The 17,206-nt window shown below is 30.8% G+C and overlaps 1 protein-coding gene across 1 annotated transcript; it reads left to right on the forward strand.

Annotated features, from left to right (window-relative positions):
• The first annotated feature begins 640 nt into the window (after positions 1–640).
• LOC134277384 (uncharacterized) lies at positions 641–13,966 on the forward strand. The gene is made up of 10 exons (XM_062759723.1): positions 641–664; positions 943–988; positions 1,300–1,458; positions 3,029–3,139; positions 3,289–3,374; positions 3,478–3,700; positions 4,317–4,433; positions 9,507–9,579; positions 13,631–13,730; positions 13,889–13,966. The coding sequence occupies exons 6-10, from the start codon at positions 3,496–3,498 to the stop codon at positions 13,964–13,966; spliced, it is 573 nt and encodes a 190-aa protein (XP_062615707.1). The 5' UTR covers positions 641–664; positions 943–988; positions 1,300–1,458; positions 3,029–3,139; positions 3,289–3,374; positions 3,478–3,495.
• The last annotated feature ends 3,240 nt before the right edge of the window (positions 13,967–17,206 follow it).

Raw genomic sequence — 17,206 nt, forward strand, 5'->3', positions numbered from 1 at the left:
GAAGTTGTGTGTGTGTGTGTGTGTGTGTGTGTGAGGGTGTGTGTGTGTGTGTGAGGGTGAGGGTGAGGGTGTGTAGGTGTGGGTGTGTGTGTGTGTGAGGGAGGGTGAGAGGGTGTGTGTGTTTAATTTTGAATCATAAAGACAATTTATTCCAAATGCATATTTTAATTAAATTTCATTGACTGAGTTATTGTATATTGTTTCTTTCCTGGGTAATTTTGTGTAACTGTTTAATATTATCTTTATTAACCTAATTCATAATGACTGCAACCATGGTGAACTATAGAGCGCATAATATTACCTCTCTTACGTTAAATCGGAAATGCAGTATCAATAATAAAATCCGCACCCAGCTTTTTGATATTATTACATATACATCAACCTCAGTAATCGCTACCTGAATTTATCAATGGTTATTAAAATTGGTACCTAAGATACACCGTATAAAAGTCTTGGTATATGATTACCTGAATGAAATTTAAATTAAAGCAAACGAATATGGTGGGACTAATACGGAATGACTATGACTGGATCATTTTCAATCAATAATTTGTTTTCTTCACACATGTCAAGTTAAAGTTTAATTTATCAAGCAAACATTTCTGGTAATTTCCTTACAGGTTCCACAAGTAAAACATCGAAAAGATTTGGATCTTTCTCAATAGTAAGGACTTGTTTCATTCATTTCATGTATTTCAACTTTCTGTTTGAATAGGTCATAATATCTCTTAAAATATATTTTTTCTGTAACAATTCCAAATGGATTTCTACAAAAATGCACCTAAATTTTTGTCTGTGTGATACCTTAGGTCAGCAGGGTTGGATGGGGGTTGACATCTTGAAATAATATAATCATCATACTGAGGTGGTTTAACATGCAAACTTTTTATACTTTAAATAAAAGATTTTTATAATTTTAAAATAAAATTTGTTTTTGTATAGAACATAGATTTGAGACGTTTTGATGGACGCAGCTGTAGAAGTCTCCGTAGGTGCTTTTTCTCTTATCTTATAACAAAGTATATTTGAAAAGAAAATGGGTTTATGCGTTGCATATATGCATATCTAAAGCCAGTCCAGTGAAATAAAAATGGTTCATGATAAGAATACTTCCTAGAATAATCAAGTAAAAAAAATTATATGTAGTTTATCGTTTTTAACAAAAAAAATATGATTCATAATGTTTCAGAATGTTCAAGTGAAAGAGTGTGTCAGCAATGACAATTTCTAATTCAATATAAAATCTTTTTTAAACGGTCACATTTGTTGATCATAATAATTATTTTTCTGAATTTACAGAAATTAAAAGTAAATGGTCTCGATCACTTCCGGCAACTCTTCATAGAAAAGTATTCAAATATTTGTCATCAGACTGTCCTGAAACATCAAGATATGAAACGCAATCATTTGATGCCAGAACAAAAGACAAGGAACGTGCAAAAGAAGTACTGTTTACAGGTATTCTGATACTTTTGATATAATTGCACCATGAGGTTAAAAAGTTCTTGGACAATCCTATAATTATACAATGTATGTTTATATCTTTACAACGACCAACCAGATCAATCGGAAGTCATTTCGAGGCCTTGTGTACCACTTTTTTTAATTGAATTGAGTACATTCAACAAGCACTAGCAATACTAAAAATGAATAAAAACAGCTTAAGAAAGCAAAAAAAAAAACATCTATCCCATTTTGTCTTTTCAGGGATAAAAAATGTATATAATTTTCATATTGTATTCCAAACTGTCTGATTGGCTCAAACTTAATCACATGATTACATGTATATAACAGCATGAAGATTTGAGTTACTATTTATAGAATATGAAATGCATATTGACTTGATGTTTTTTAAAATGGAGATTATTTTCTGTAAAACAAAAAAAGCACTGATTTCACAATTATAACTTATACACTGTATGACTTGATGTTCCAACTTCAACATCTCTTTATATTTTGAATGTTCTGTAATTGATGAGATGTAACAATTCCAGGAATTTGGATCTACTTCATATTAAAACATATCTATTGAATTTGTATGTCAAAAATTGATACAAATAAATGTTGTATTATGAATATAAAAGTAAATTGTCTAAATCAATATAAAGGAAACACAATTATACTAACCAACTTAATTTCTTTTGATCTCTAGTATCTGAGTTTAAAAGAAGAAACGTTTGGCCTTGTTCCTATTATTTTCAAATTTTGTTTTGTCAATCTATGTAAAAAAATGATATAACAATACGTATATTTTATCCCCTTCCCAACCATTTATAGTTGTCTCTACAGGCAATAAACTTGCTCCAACTGAATTTTTAGCAAAATAACAAATAATTTTATCACGCGAGTTTATCACTTGTAGAGACGACTATAAAGGGTAGGTAGATTGATAAAATATACGGATAATTAAATAATGTGCCTGGAATTAGGGAGTGAAAGGTAGCTGATTGACCAATGCTAGAAAGTGGAGAAATTCTCCCCAAAAGTGGGCAAAAAATATTGCGACAAAAATTGCACTTTTTTTTTTTTTTTTGCATTACGGGATCTGTAGCGGTATGGTCAAAGACAGATATATAAAACATAACGCTACAGATCTGCAGCTAAGAATAAATATAATTAGACAAAAAATTGATGCAATGTTCTTAAAAAGTTGTAAGAACATATTTTGCACATTCGCATACTCCAGTTGAATGTTGCTAACAAGTTTGAGCTTAAAATAAGAATAGCGTGACCTTGACATACACAGAAAAAAATGAACAGTTGATATAACCTTTGTTTTCCAGCACTTATATTATGCAATCTTTTCTAGAAATTCAATTGTCATATCTTAGCTAAATACTCATAATTTTCACAAGTCATTCTATGTATGCTACTGGTATCTAAAAAGAAACCATGATTTTGAATCATATAGATGTAGTCACTTTAAAGTAGACGGAAACTTGTACTTTGTCTTTTCTATAGAAAAAATATTTATTTTTTTAATAAGTGTTAATCAAAGGATTATATTATATTCAACAATTGTTTTAAGCAGGAAGATACAAGGAAAGGAACAAAGAAAAGCAATGCAAAATTGATGAGCAAACATGGAAACGCAGGAAGTTCAAGGACAACTGTTCGAAAAGACAGGGAATCCCAAAAGGTTTCTCTCTCTCTCTCTCTCTCTCTCTCTCTCTCTCTTTAGAACGAAAATATGTATGACAGATGTTGTATTTCGTTCAATCCTGATTTAAAATATAATTTAGAGTTGCTTGATAACACTCATATTGCATTTCTTGCATTTCATTAAAGATATTCTCCAGTATATTATTATCCGTCTTCTCAAAGAAGTACTGGAGGGGAATTGGATCGTTCACATCGTTTTAATATGCTCATTGGTATGAACATATTTACATGTTTTGAAGAGCATTTTTTACATAAAAAATAAATTTTTGTATATAGATTCATACTTTTTTTTTTTCAAAATTACATTTTTTTCAGTTTGAAACAACAATAGCAATGTATTGTCCGGAATCAATGAAAACGTTATCTCCTGTAAAAGCATGCCCTTTAAGTGAAAAAGACTGGCTTTCTGCTTCCGAAAAGATGAAATGCGAAAGCAAAAACCAAACTTGCTGTCCAAAGGAAGATTACAAATACCACTGTCTTGTTAATGTTTTCCAAAACGAAACATTTGAACTGTGTGCACCAAGAATAAGATTAAGTGAGTAATGTAAGAAACAGGTTATTTTTTAATTTTGAAAATCGCCATACATAATTAAGTTAATTGTAATGTTAAATACATAATCTTATTATTCTGAAAAAGAGAACTTAATTGTTGTCATGAATTAATTATGGAACAGAACGTAATTTTGCTTTGCAGAGGACGAAGCCTTAAAGTTAATTATTTAATGTTATCTTACATACAGTGTATATATGTTTAATTATATGAAATCTAGCGCTAACGTGTGGTATAGACATTCATGTACACATAAAAATTAGTATGCATCATGCATGTTAAATCAATAAAAAATTAAAAAAAATGTACAGATAACATTGTATCAATGGAGAATAAGATTATTTACTTGTTCTTATTTAAAAAATGAGTATATTACCGTTTAAACCTTTACAGCCTTTTTTGAATATATACATCTTTGCAATAAACTTGCAAAATTTTTCATTTTTGTTTTAATTTCAGGATTACCCGTACTTGCCCTTTACTACATAATGAAAATTAATGGTTTAAGAAACAAGAATAAATGGTTCTACTACATGTATATAAATTATGTTGTATGCTTCTTTGCATGTAAAAGTAAATTTCAAAATCATACTTTTTTCAGATTACTGTCTTCAGTATGACGATTATGGAGCTAGAGTTCAGATTAACTTCCATGCTAATTGTACCAATACGTCTTCTGATTGTGGGAAGTTTTATGATTCCAATAAGGCGTATGAAAGTAAGTTAAGTAGATATAAGCTATTATATTTTAGCTCTTTACATCTCTAAGTGTTTAAATTTCATTGTATGCATAATTATGAACATTATATTATATGCAGTACCTTGATCTACAGATAGTTTATACAAGTAATAGGGGTAACTATGGAATACGGAATCCTAACAGTCAATTGCAAGTGGTACATGCCGAATAATGTCTAAGACACTTTCCGACCAGTGGCCGTAGAACGGTGGAAATCGGTGGTAATCCGTGTTGTGAGCGATGTCCCAATATCCATCCACATTGTTGTCTTTAAAGTATCAGTCACATTACCAGCGATGGGATATACCATGGGCAACCGATTCCTTTTTTGATAAAACTAAAGTGGTTGCCTGCCGGACTTAAAAAGGCCCAGCGAGCCATTGCTGATCATAAGATAATATCCCAAGGTAATCGATCGATGTATATTACATCGCTCATACATTGGTGAACATCGCTCGGATGTTAGTTGACTATGGGCCAATGGTTAGTCGCACATCGACTAATGATCGGCCGATATCTGTAGCCCACCACTCAACCCCCCGATGACCTCAGATTCGGCGGACACAAGAACATGCTTGGCCATATATCAGCCAATCAATGAAAAATGTGTTAGACATTGCTGGTTTTTAACTACAACTTTTAAAACCCCAGTCACATTTCCTAAAACGACCAAAGGCCGTCTGTTTTTGAAGCAAAAGGGGGATTCTTCGGGTGACAGTTGGCAGTTCATTGGCTGTGTATTTTCCGATTTTGACCTTTTTTTGTCGGCCGACCACTTTTTGTCCAGCGGTCCAAGTTATATTTTTTCTGCGTCGGTGGCGGACTTCCTCAATTGAAGTTATCCCTCGACCAACCTTCGATCATCGTCCGATCATCGGCGGTTAAAATTAAACCGTAGCTCAGAGTTCGTTGATCGGATGACGAGTGGTCAACTTGTGAGTCTTTAACCACAAACGATACTCGAAAGAAATAAAATTTTAATGCGTTATTTATATATAATATTATATATTTTGAACGAAAATAACAAAAATGATTAATCTGTAAGATATAAGGAAATCTTACGTATTCTTTGCTGCTTAGATATGCGCCTTTCGTCGTTTTTAATGCAAATCTATACAAAATTCTGCACACATTTTCAACATGGAATCTTAATCTTACACAAAATTCTGCCACTTTGCCTTGCAAACATTTTCACGTCACCTACCTGACAGGGATATGGACACAGTTTCAGATGATTTTTCTTTTACCAATTGCTCTTTAAGGCAATTCTAATGATCCGCAAAAATTTGAACATCATTTGTTGATTTAGAAAAGGAGATAAACGATTGAGAATTCTTCATAATGTAAACAAGGATCGTGCTTTGTTTTTATTTTCATTTAGAAAATTTCAAAACGAAATTCAGCAAATCATTAGAAAATGACTAATTGTATTTAGAGTTATCGTCCTTCTTGACAAAATCTGCTTTGATGAATACATATCAGCATACTTAACCTTTGTAAACAAAAACATGTCTTGTTGACATAACAAATGTTTTGAGCTCTAAATCTGTCTTACTTGTAACTCGACAACTGAATTTTAAAAACTTGCTGATTATTAGAAATAACTTAATTAAGTATTCATAAACATAAAAAATGTCATGAAAATGTTTGGCTGAAACTGTGTCCGGGCGCCTAGATAAATCTATAAAAAGTTTTTGCTGATTTCTAAACAAACCAATTTTTCGGTTATTTATCTAATTCATCGTTGTTCTTAGAAATTAATGTTACTGCGCTTTGTCGCCCGATACTAGTGTCGGACGATCATGTTCTTCCAGCTGACAAGAGCAAAAAAATCAACCGCCCGACCATCTGCTTAAATGTTAAATATAAGATTTTTTAATTGAAAAGCTAAATGTTTTACAAGATGCAATGCTAAAAAAGAGTTTTCTGTGCAAACCTTTAATCAAATATAACAATTTATAATACGTCCATGAAATGAATTATGCTACCATTCGTCCGTAACATAAACTATGTGAACAATTAATGGGGAATTTATTAATGAGGATATAAAAAAGTTATTAAAAGAGTATTCTTCTAAAATAAATAAACAGCTGAAAAAACCGGGAATTAAGATTTATTTCTTCTTTGTTTTGCTTGTGTTTACATGGTCAATTAATTTAAAATATTATCAACGGTGTGTTCCCGTTTTGCACACATTTGGTAATTAGTATAGAACAACAGGTGTGAAGTGTGTTTTGATAGCAAATATAGTCTGATTTCTGGTTTTCATTTACCTGGATTTACCTGTGAACAGGTGAATACCTGATTTAGCTTAATGTATTCTTAAGAGGTTTAATACAATTATATAAGCATTTTATAAACATTCTATATATACATGTATTTATGGGAAAATATTTGATTTAATTGAATAAATTATTAATATTTGTTTCATATTATTTATTATAAAGTCCAATTTCTTAAAAAAAGAATATGTACTTTTCAATCTTGATATAATTCTAAATGAATTAAAGAAATAGCATATAATAAAGAAAATAGTGAATAAAAATTAATTTGAAAAGATGTTATAATAAGATCACCAGATAATCAAATACATTAACTTTGTATTTATTCTCTTATTTTTCCACTATAAGTTCATCTTTCACATACTTACTAAGCTAAGTATAGTATAGACTATAGCAATTAAGTAATCATCTCACCTGGTCAAATTCCCATTTTTCACACATTTTTTAATTACCTGTAATTAAATGTGTGCAAAACGGGAACAAACCTTATCAACATATCATTCAATCGATTTTGGCAGAAAATTAATAGATGTTTTTGGGTACATGTTCGTGTATCAGTTTTACACATCATTGAATACGCTGGTCAACAATAACTCTAATTTCTATCTAATGTAATGTAAAAAAATGATAAATGAAATGTGTATAAATTTCTTTAAGGATTGATTAATTTTAAACATAATCTGAGGGTTCCATTCTCAGATCGATGTAAACACTTACAAATAAGACACTTTAAACTCAGTACTACAGAGCTGGAGAAACTAATGACAATCAAATTGAAATGTCAGTAAAAATAATCATGACTAAAACATAATGCTTGGCAAAATGAATAAAGAATTTTACAAAAGCCCGAATACTTAAGCAAATGACTTGAGAGTATCGCAATAGTATGAATATTTGCATTGCTCTATAATGATAAGATCTATTTACAATTTTCTTTTTTCTGTATGAATAAACATGGGAGCCAGTATCAATCCCCGAAAAAAAATTAAGACATTGAATTAGTAAGATATCCGATAATTGTGATTAAATCCCATACATGTATGAATTACACTGAACATATATAAATACTGTATTTAATCACAATTATCGGGTATAACACTAATTCGACTTCGTTTTTTCTGTGAAAAGTACGCTCATAGAATTAACATGAAATAATATATTATTATTTCATGTTATTTCTAAGCACGTTCTGTTCATAAATGACCTTCGCATACATGAACAAGTAATGATTCCTGGCATATAATACTCAGCTTCAATTTCAACTGCCTTTTATAGTTCATTGTTTATTGGAAATCTCAGTTCTGAGTAAGTTCCGCCTATTAAATTAATGAATCACACCCACTGGGACTGCTGGGACTGCTCTCTTGGACCGGGGGGACAGCTGGGATAGCTCTGGAACTGCTGTGGGACTGCTCTTGGACCACTATATGACTGCTTTAGCATTTTCAGAAAGCAGTCCCCAGGACTGCTCTGGGAGTGCTTTGTTTCAGGATGGGTCTGGTAGGTACCGTACCCGCGTAGGCATTACTTTCTACCGATTAACCCCGCCGATTCGCCAAACAGCTCTAGTCACCGTCTGATTGGTTTCCGACTGCAACCATTATTTAAAAAAAAGCATCGGTTTCTCATTGTATACCCGATCGCTGGATAATTTGACTGATACATAACCATCGCATCACTGTACCCGTTCCTATTTTTTTTTAGTTATTCTTATAACGATAAAGATTAACGGTATATCTCTAATCTTTGCCCTGCATAAATGAAAAGAAACATTAAATAAAAAGGTTAATTATTTTTTCTCTATTATTGCCACTTATCTGATTGGCTCAAACTAGATCACATGATCACATATAAAAAGTGTTATACACTAGATATTTCTATTTTAAAACTTCATAAACCTGCAGTTTCTGAAAGTAGAAATGTTCTTCTGTGAAGCAACAATCGTGCTGACGTCACAATACTCTTTATAAACTGGATGTTTTTCTAAAAACAGATAGTGTAGCTGCTATTCTTCATTGTGATGTCATCGTGCAAATGACTTAACATTATATGCCTTAAATGAAAATGTACCGATAATTATAAACATGGATTTTAAGGTAGGATTCTTCTCTGGTTTTTATCTTGATGAAACACTCAAAGTCTCCCAGTTACACATGTATGGGACTATTAAATACAGTATTTAATCATAAGCAGCACATTTTAGGAAACAAAAAGTATGCGGGACCTATATTGGGAAATATTAAAATGACATCTCAGAAATTAAAGGATCAATATAAGCATTTAAACATAAACTCTAGAAATGTTTAGGTACATGAAAAGTTCGGCGATCTTGTTGAAATTTTGAAAATTGATTACTTATTTTCATATCTTATGTTCTTCATCGTCACGACATTCACAGTGTACAGACATATTAATAGGATTCCTTCAATAAAAGAGGTTGATCAATATAGGATCGCATCACTTTTCGAAAACTTCAACGAATCAAAAGAAATACAACAATTCTTAAATACGTGATCCTCATGACATCTTTCGATTATCAATAGAAATCTTATTCTCCTCAATATTTGCTAACAACCATAATTGCATTTGTCAGGAATTCAAAGGTACGTAGACGACAGTGCCATTGCGATAAATAATTTATAGTTTATCAAAAAAGTGCTTATATTTCCACTTTATACTTTAACAATACTGCATTCTTTATCATAAGATAATATGAGCAAAGAGGAAAAGAAATCAAATGCTGAAATTTAACAAACTCCTGTACTTTTAGTGCCAAATTGCCTGAAATTGAAATTTGAGAAAAATGATGGAGAAGCAGATGTAAAAAGACCAGAAATTTCGAAGTAAGTTTGATTGAAAGAGAATATTTTATATTCAATTGTATACAAATAAAAACGAGCATTTTATTTCTAGCGTTTTCTAAAAAGTATTTAGTCATAGAAGATTTTTGTAAAGTGTTCTCTACAGTGTAATATGTTTATTACATCATTTTAAAAATATAGTATACTTTTTTAGATTTCCAGACAAAGTTTCGAGGTATGTTCACAGTTAAGATATCATTAAAAAAGATAAATATTTATACAGCAAATGTCTTTGAATAAAAAACCGTTCACGGTAGCTCAGTTGGTAGAGCGCTCCCTCTGTGATTGGGAGGTCGTGAGTTCGTATCTCGGCCGCGTCGTTAAAATTGGTAGCAACTGTTCCTTCGCCATGCGCTCGGCACTTTGAAGTGAAAGTTGCGGGTCCTTCGGATATGACCTTAAAAACTGATGCACCTTGTCAGCGGCAGGCGTTGGCACGATAAAGATCCCTCACTGCTCAATGGCCCTGAGTGCCGAGTAAAGGTCAAAATTTGAAGCCCTTCAGCGGCATACGGCGAGGTCTCCTTATGAGTGAAAAGTTCTCGAGAGGTACGTTAATCAATATACAATCAATCAATCTTGGAATAAAAACATATTTTAGGTCACCTGAGTAAACTCATGTAAATTATTGCTCTCTCTTTTAACCCTTCGCTGCCGTGTGTCGTTCGCCATATACGCGGGCATGTTATGGAAGCTTAAAAGTCCTTCTTCCCGAAATTTAGACTTTTTAAAAGAAATTAAGTTTGATATTTTACCAAAACCGCTGATAAACGTAAACTATTATTATATACGTGTGTATTGCATAAAAATAAAAGAGTGTCTAACGCAACGACGTGCACCACCACCACGGCATCACGTGACTTCTATTGAATAGTGAAATTTTCCTTAATAAAATAGCTAGCAGAACAACAATGCTCCGGAGTTTAATAACTTCTTTGAGTAAATAATGTAGTTGAAAAACATCTATTTTGCCTTAAAAGTGCTGCTTGAATCCTACTGTTCCGTCAGTAAAATAATTATTCCACTCATTCGCACGAAACCTTACCCGGTGTTTTAAATTTTTTACATAGGAACCGCGATTTTTTGTAAAACCATGCTTAATTCAGGATTCTAGCACGTATTCCACGTATTTCTATAGACTTTAATGCGACTTGTACTACATGTACAAGAAGCACTTAACCACGACGTGACGTCTATAATTAGAAAAAAATGCCGTAATTTAAAAGTGAAAAGTTCAACACTAGTCCGGGGATAATTAATTTCAATTTGAAATAAAAGTTATATAAAAATCATCCCTAAACCATGAAAAGTGCTGCTAAAATCCTACTGTCCTATCACAGAAATAATTATTCAACAGTTTTGGACGAAACCTTCCCAAAAATTTTCACTGTTCATAAGATAGATAAAAGTGCATCAATCCCAATAAACTATATTCTATACTCTATACTATATACTATATATACTATATTCTAACAGCACTCTCGAAAATCAGTAGAATAGAACTTTAGATAGAAACAAAAATTAAATTTCAAAGTGTGCGGCGTAGTGTGGAACTTTTGCATCTTCTTTGTTACGAACGACAGATGAAAGGCTGATCGGCAAGTAAACATCCTTTCTGCTTTTATTTTATGAAGAAAATGTAGAAATATATTTATTTAGCATACTTTTTTCATTAGCTTTATTCCCACATGAATCACAAGATATTCATTCAAAATGCGTTAAAACTCTGATTTCTTGTGTTTGTTTACATGAATTCTCGTTACGTTTCACTTTCACTCCGCTACTGCATGATCAACAATTATGACGTCACGGATTGGTATTTAATACCTGTGATAAAAACAGAGACCCAGAAACGACTAAATTCCGTTTATAGTATGCCTCTGCATTTTTCGATTAATTTTTACGACCAATCAATCTTAGATATCGATTTTAGGAAATTGTTATCTCTAAACTTCACGTCATATAGCTTACTATGACGTCATATCATATTAGCAAGTATAATGTTTGGTTATAACCTTAACATACCTGCGTAAGAAAATAAGTTTTTGAGACAACAGCAAACTTAATTTGCGAAAACGTCTGTCATTCAATATGTGAAAATATACTTTGAAATTCAAGTCCTTCATTTTATTTAAAAAAAGTATATATAAAAAATAAGCATTATTAGAACGCCATTTTAATATTTCTCGATTACTGGAAAACACAGTAATGACGTCACACGTAAGTAAAAAATAAGCAAGGTAAGATATACCTATGTAAGAGAATAGTCACTGGCAATTGAGAAATAATTTTTGTGTTCCCTGTTTCTGTAAATATCCCATCACACATCAATTATGATTTGTTTTCATATAATAATACTCCCAATGTTTTCGCCGAATTTGATCAGTGACTGTACAAGAAAATACTGTTACAAAGACAAAATATTGATTGCAGACTAGAAAACGCATACTTCGTAATGTCTTGCACTGAGTAGAACTTTTAAAAATTAATCAATCATAGAATTCATACTCAGCATTATTAAATGTAAGGCTGAAAAAAGGGGCCTCATTTAAATGGGAAATATTCACTGTGACGTCACACAAAAATATGAATTTTGCGTATTTCGCATTATACCTGAAAATGAAATAATTTGCAAATTTAAACTGTATTAGCACAATAAACAAAAATAAAACTTATTAATGCATTAAAAATATTGCTAGTTAAATCCGATACAGTTGGTTATGGACAAATCACTGATCGCGATGTACTTATTAACATAACGTCATTTTGGTAAAAATGTATATCCTTTGTTTAGTGCGATGATTCATTAACTATCAAGATAATGTATTTTATTAATTATGTCGTGTTTTGATGTACAGGTTAGGTATATTTTAAATCGAGATGCCTCATAAAATCGTACTTTTGCAAGGGCATACACTGAATAGATCTTAACCAATTTTTGAAAGTAGATTAAGGATATTCTCTTTAACTTGAAAAGTGCTGCTGCTTTCTTAAAATCGAGAGCATGATTTTGTAAGTAAACAAAATATTTGACAAAAGTCAAATATTTCGACATTAGCCTATTTATTTGAATTTTAACTATTAAAACGCATATTTTATTCAAAGCAGCAGCAATTTTCAGAAAGTACAACATATGCAGAAACAATTAATAGATTTATTTCAACTAGGGTATGTCCTTGCGATATTGAAATTTGTTAATGACCTACATTCACGTGATTGTCCATTGATGGAACCAAACTTTATATAGTACAGAGTAGGTTATACTATGCTTTTCCCATAAGTATCTAAGTTCTGTGATAATAAAACAGCTTGATAAAAATAAATTCAGTTTTTAAAAAGTCCCCGTTTTTTGCACGTTTATTTTCCGTTGATTTATCAAAGTAGGCCTTAACAATGCTGCGTATTTTGGGATGTCTCTGGTCCTTTAACACACCTGGCCACGCCAGGCGCGTAATGATAATTTGTCGGCAGGGCGAGGTGTGTTATAAGACCAAAGACATCTCAAAATATGAATTAAATGCTTATAATAGCATTCTCTACTTTTTCCTCTTCATAATTGTTTATTTCGGAAATCTTTAATTTAATGTGACTTTAGCGCCCTTCACAGATGGTGTGATAGAGGTAAAAGCCGTTGGTGACAAGGTTATTTTTCTTAAATTGTGTCTAAGCAATGTACATATCGGTGTTCCTAATGTATTGAAAATGTATGTACAGGTCTGAGGTGTCATAGAGATTTGAACGTTGAGGATTTCTAATGAATTTCATAAAGAGAATAAATTACACTAAAAGTAAATATATTAGATTAATCTGTTTCACATGTTTGAATATCGCAGGAGATTTTACTATCTCAGAACTGGTAATCAAAACCTAGTGACTACACTTTCAAACAAAATGAAATCATTTGATATGACACCAATGTTCTATAATGGGAAAGATGTAAAACAAAATCTGTTGCACGATCTTATTTTGTTAATACAATGAAAGAACATAAATCAAACTAGATTTTGTTATCATTAAGCTGCATTTTTTTTAGTGAAAGTAATTTTACTGGATTATATGTTGCCATCCCCACGACCATAACTTTGGCGTTGATATTAATTTTGCTATGGAGAAAGACAGTTTTAACAAATATTGTAAGTAATAATAATTTTTCAGTCATTTATATTTCAGGTCTTTTCTCGTTTTGTATAATACGTTTTCACTCAGATTGAAAGAAAAAATTCCTTCATGTCGACAAATAATATTTGCATGTTGATTCAACGTTGATATGTCTTTTTCGTTTGTTTTTAAGGTATGTGATTGGGTTAATTGTAAAACCACAAGACGGAATCATTTGCAGCAAAATGGAGAAAATGAAGAAATGATCTGAGTAAAAGATCTAGTTTTATCCGTATAATTATAATCCAATTTTCATGTTTATAAAGTGTTGCTGGTTTGGTTTTTGTCATTATGTACAAAATATATCTCAAACTCAAAACGCTCAGGTGAGCGCGTACTTTTGTAAGACAATAAAGATATTGAAAGACATTCCATATCAACTTATTAGAGGAAGAAATGTACAAGTATTTCTTTTTTTATGAAATTTGAAATAATCTCGGATTCCCTTTTTTAAATAATGACAAAAAAGTTTAAATGTAAAATATGCTAATAAAATTGTAAATGAATACCGTATATTTATTAGACGGTTATTTGTTGTTTCTGTTGAATTATTTATACAAAATTGAATTCACAAAATTGAATGGAACTTGGCAGTGGGTAAATCCTTTTTAGCCCACTTTAACACAAGGTCACACACACAATACAGATATGATACTAAATAAAAAGAGTATAGTAGAAAAAGAAGTCAGAAAAAAGTTAGAAAATAATTATAATGAAGAACCAGTATAGAAATGTTGTCAAAAGTAACATGCCTGACAGTGTCCGATAAACTTTTTGGTTGCTGCAAAGTAAGCATTCATTGTTTATATATTTGAATATTATTATCTGGCCCATGATGAGGACAATCATATGACATAATAAATCAAATGAATGTATTTGATAATAGTAAATTATATTCTGGGTTGTTTTGTATATTTTGGACAAGCAAAGTAATAATGATGTGCATTTTGTACAACGTTAATACAGTATTCACAAATTGGCGTTTCAGATATAAATTGATTATACAATCATTACATTACGAGCGTTTTTTTTAAGGCAATATATTATATTGTATTTTCTAATTCCGAAATGAAAAAAAAAAATCTTAACATTAAAAAAAAAAGACTTTAAATACATTTGAATAAAGATAAAACAATATGGATGAATTTTGATTAATATAGTCAGGCAAGTTTTCCAACAGTTGATGAAAGGAATCTTCCCATATATATATATATATATATATATATATATATATATATATATATATATATATATATATATATATATATATATATATGATGTAGATTTGATTTGAGGAATTTTAATTCTGCATTCTGCCTTTTTTTTCCCTTCAATTTGACTTTTAGCAGTATCAGAGTACATTTAATCAGACCATTGTTGTCGACATTTGCTGGCAATTAAATATTGATAATTATATAAGATATGTTTAAGAACAATATTAACTTCTTTATCAATTTCTTGAAATTGCTGAATTTAATCTTATTGTGTTTTTCCGGCAGTAACATTGTTTCATGGCATTAGGCTCTTGCTTTTTCTCATATGATGATAATAATAATGATAATAGAAATTAATATATGGCGATAACAAACAATATTAAAGCTCAAAAGTCCGTAAAAATACAGAATAGGAGATAAGCAATCATGGGCCTCCAAAGCATGAGATGGGAATAGGTGCCATGAAAGAGTTAGAATCCCCTGTCAACCGGTCATACCCGCCGTGTGTTCCTGGATATAAAGAAAATAAAAGATTCATAGAAATGAAGAAATACACAAGAATATATAAGGTTAAGTTTTTGACAGCTTGTCAAACTCCGGGGTCAAGGCCAATGTGTCAAAATGGTTTCAATAAGGAAATGTTACATATATTACTTGCAAAAAGTACCTGCCTTTACCGTTCAAAATTTAGTTATGACCAAGTTTAAAATTTTGAGAGAAAAAGTAGGTAAAACCCCAAAGTCATGGACAAAGTTGTTGGTATCCATCGAAAGGTCTTCTCACAAGAATTAAATAAGTAAATTTTGATAGCACTAACTCATTGAACGTTTTTCTCAAACATACGAGTACTTCCAAAGGAGCCCTCTATATATACCTCACCTGAAGTGCCATGAGCTTGCTGGATCAGTAATTCATTTCATGAAAAATTATCAAATATTTCATAATAATGACCATTTCAATGAATCGGCTATTATAGATAAACTATGTACAGCGTATCATTTGAAAATTTTGTAATATCAAATACATGTGTACAAAGATTGGTAAATATTGTAAAAGAGCACAATTGGAGATTGATTGATTGATTGTTTATTGTTAAACGTCCCTCTCGAGAATCACAATTGGAGAAAAAATAAATCAGAAAGACACAACAATATACAAAAGAATTATAATAACTGTATTTTTTAAGACATTAATAATGGAATTTTATATTTAGTTATGATGGTTTTATGAATATTGTAGATTGGCAAATAATCACGATGGTTTTAATTTCGCTTTGTTCGCGATTTATCATTTTTCCCCGATATTAAACCCATCGTAAATGTCATTATTAGTTTTTATAAACGTTTAAATGCTTATACGAAACTTTAAATTAATTTCTTGCATCGTGAATTTAAAACCATCGCAATTGGTACTTTTTGAGACATCGTGAAAACTTAACACCGTGGAATTAAAACGATTTACAGTATAAAGAATTGTGAGACAATCACTTTCAACTTGAGGTAGAACCATATTTTCTAAACAGTCCATTCACATTACCTCAAGGTTGAGTTTCAATAGGATGACTGACCCATCCTGCAGTGAGTGTTCATTTAAAATATTTTTACATTGAAAAGATTCCACAATTTATAATCTCTGTAACAATTTTTAAATGTAAACTCTTTTTTTAGTATTTTTCAAAATTTTCATAACAGTTTCATGTGAAATAAGAGAGTTTATTAAAGCATTTACCATTGAATTTTCACTTTCTTCAAAATAATTACCACGTCAAAAGTTTTTATATATTTTATATGCAATAAAAAAACTAATATTGTGCAGTCTTGTTGTAATATTTTGATCAAAATAAAATACGACAATTTCCATTGAACAGTAAAACCAACATATTTACTGATTACCTTCCATATTTGTCTTCCATATTTGAAAAACATGTGTGCCTTACATTCTATTGATTTTGAATTCTTTTTTTTCAATATTTGTTTATTGACTATTCCATTTACTTAAAAATAATTTAATACACAACATATTATTCAATAAATTATAGGTAAGGTCAAGATCTGATCTAGTAAATGAAAGTTGCCAACAGAAATATCAAATTTAAGAAATAAATTCCTTTAATGATGCTTTATGACTTAAGTTTGGTCAAATAAGGTGTTTCAGGGCATAATTTATAGGTTAACAAGATGAAAAAGCATATTTTAAACTAGAATTTCCAATGAAAATTTAAGTTAATCAGTCATAAA

This window comes from Saccostrea cucullata, unplaced genomic scaffold, assembly GCF_032062105.1.
Source record: "Saccostrea cucullata isolate Sc308-1 unplaced genomic scaffold, CSIRO_AGI_Scuc_v1 ctg360, whole genome shotgun sequence".
NCBI lineage: Eukaryota > Metazoa > Mollusca > Bivalvia > Ostreida > Ostreidae > Saccostrea > Saccostrea cuccullata.

Bases quoted from the DNA above. Each gene is read 5' to 3' on its own strand.
- LOC134277384 (XM_062759723.1), top strand. From the start codon at position 3,496: ATGTATTGTCCGGAATCAATGAAAACGTTATCTCCTGTAAAAGCATGC. The intron at 3,701-4,316 runs GTGAGTAATGTA...TACTTTTTTCAG, and splicing joins TGCACCAAGAATAAGATTAA to ATTACTGTCTTCAGTATGAC. The intron at 13,731-13,888 runs GTAAGTAATAAT...TTTGTTTTTAAG, and splicing joins AGACAGTTTTAACAAATATT to GTATGTGATTGGGTTAATTG.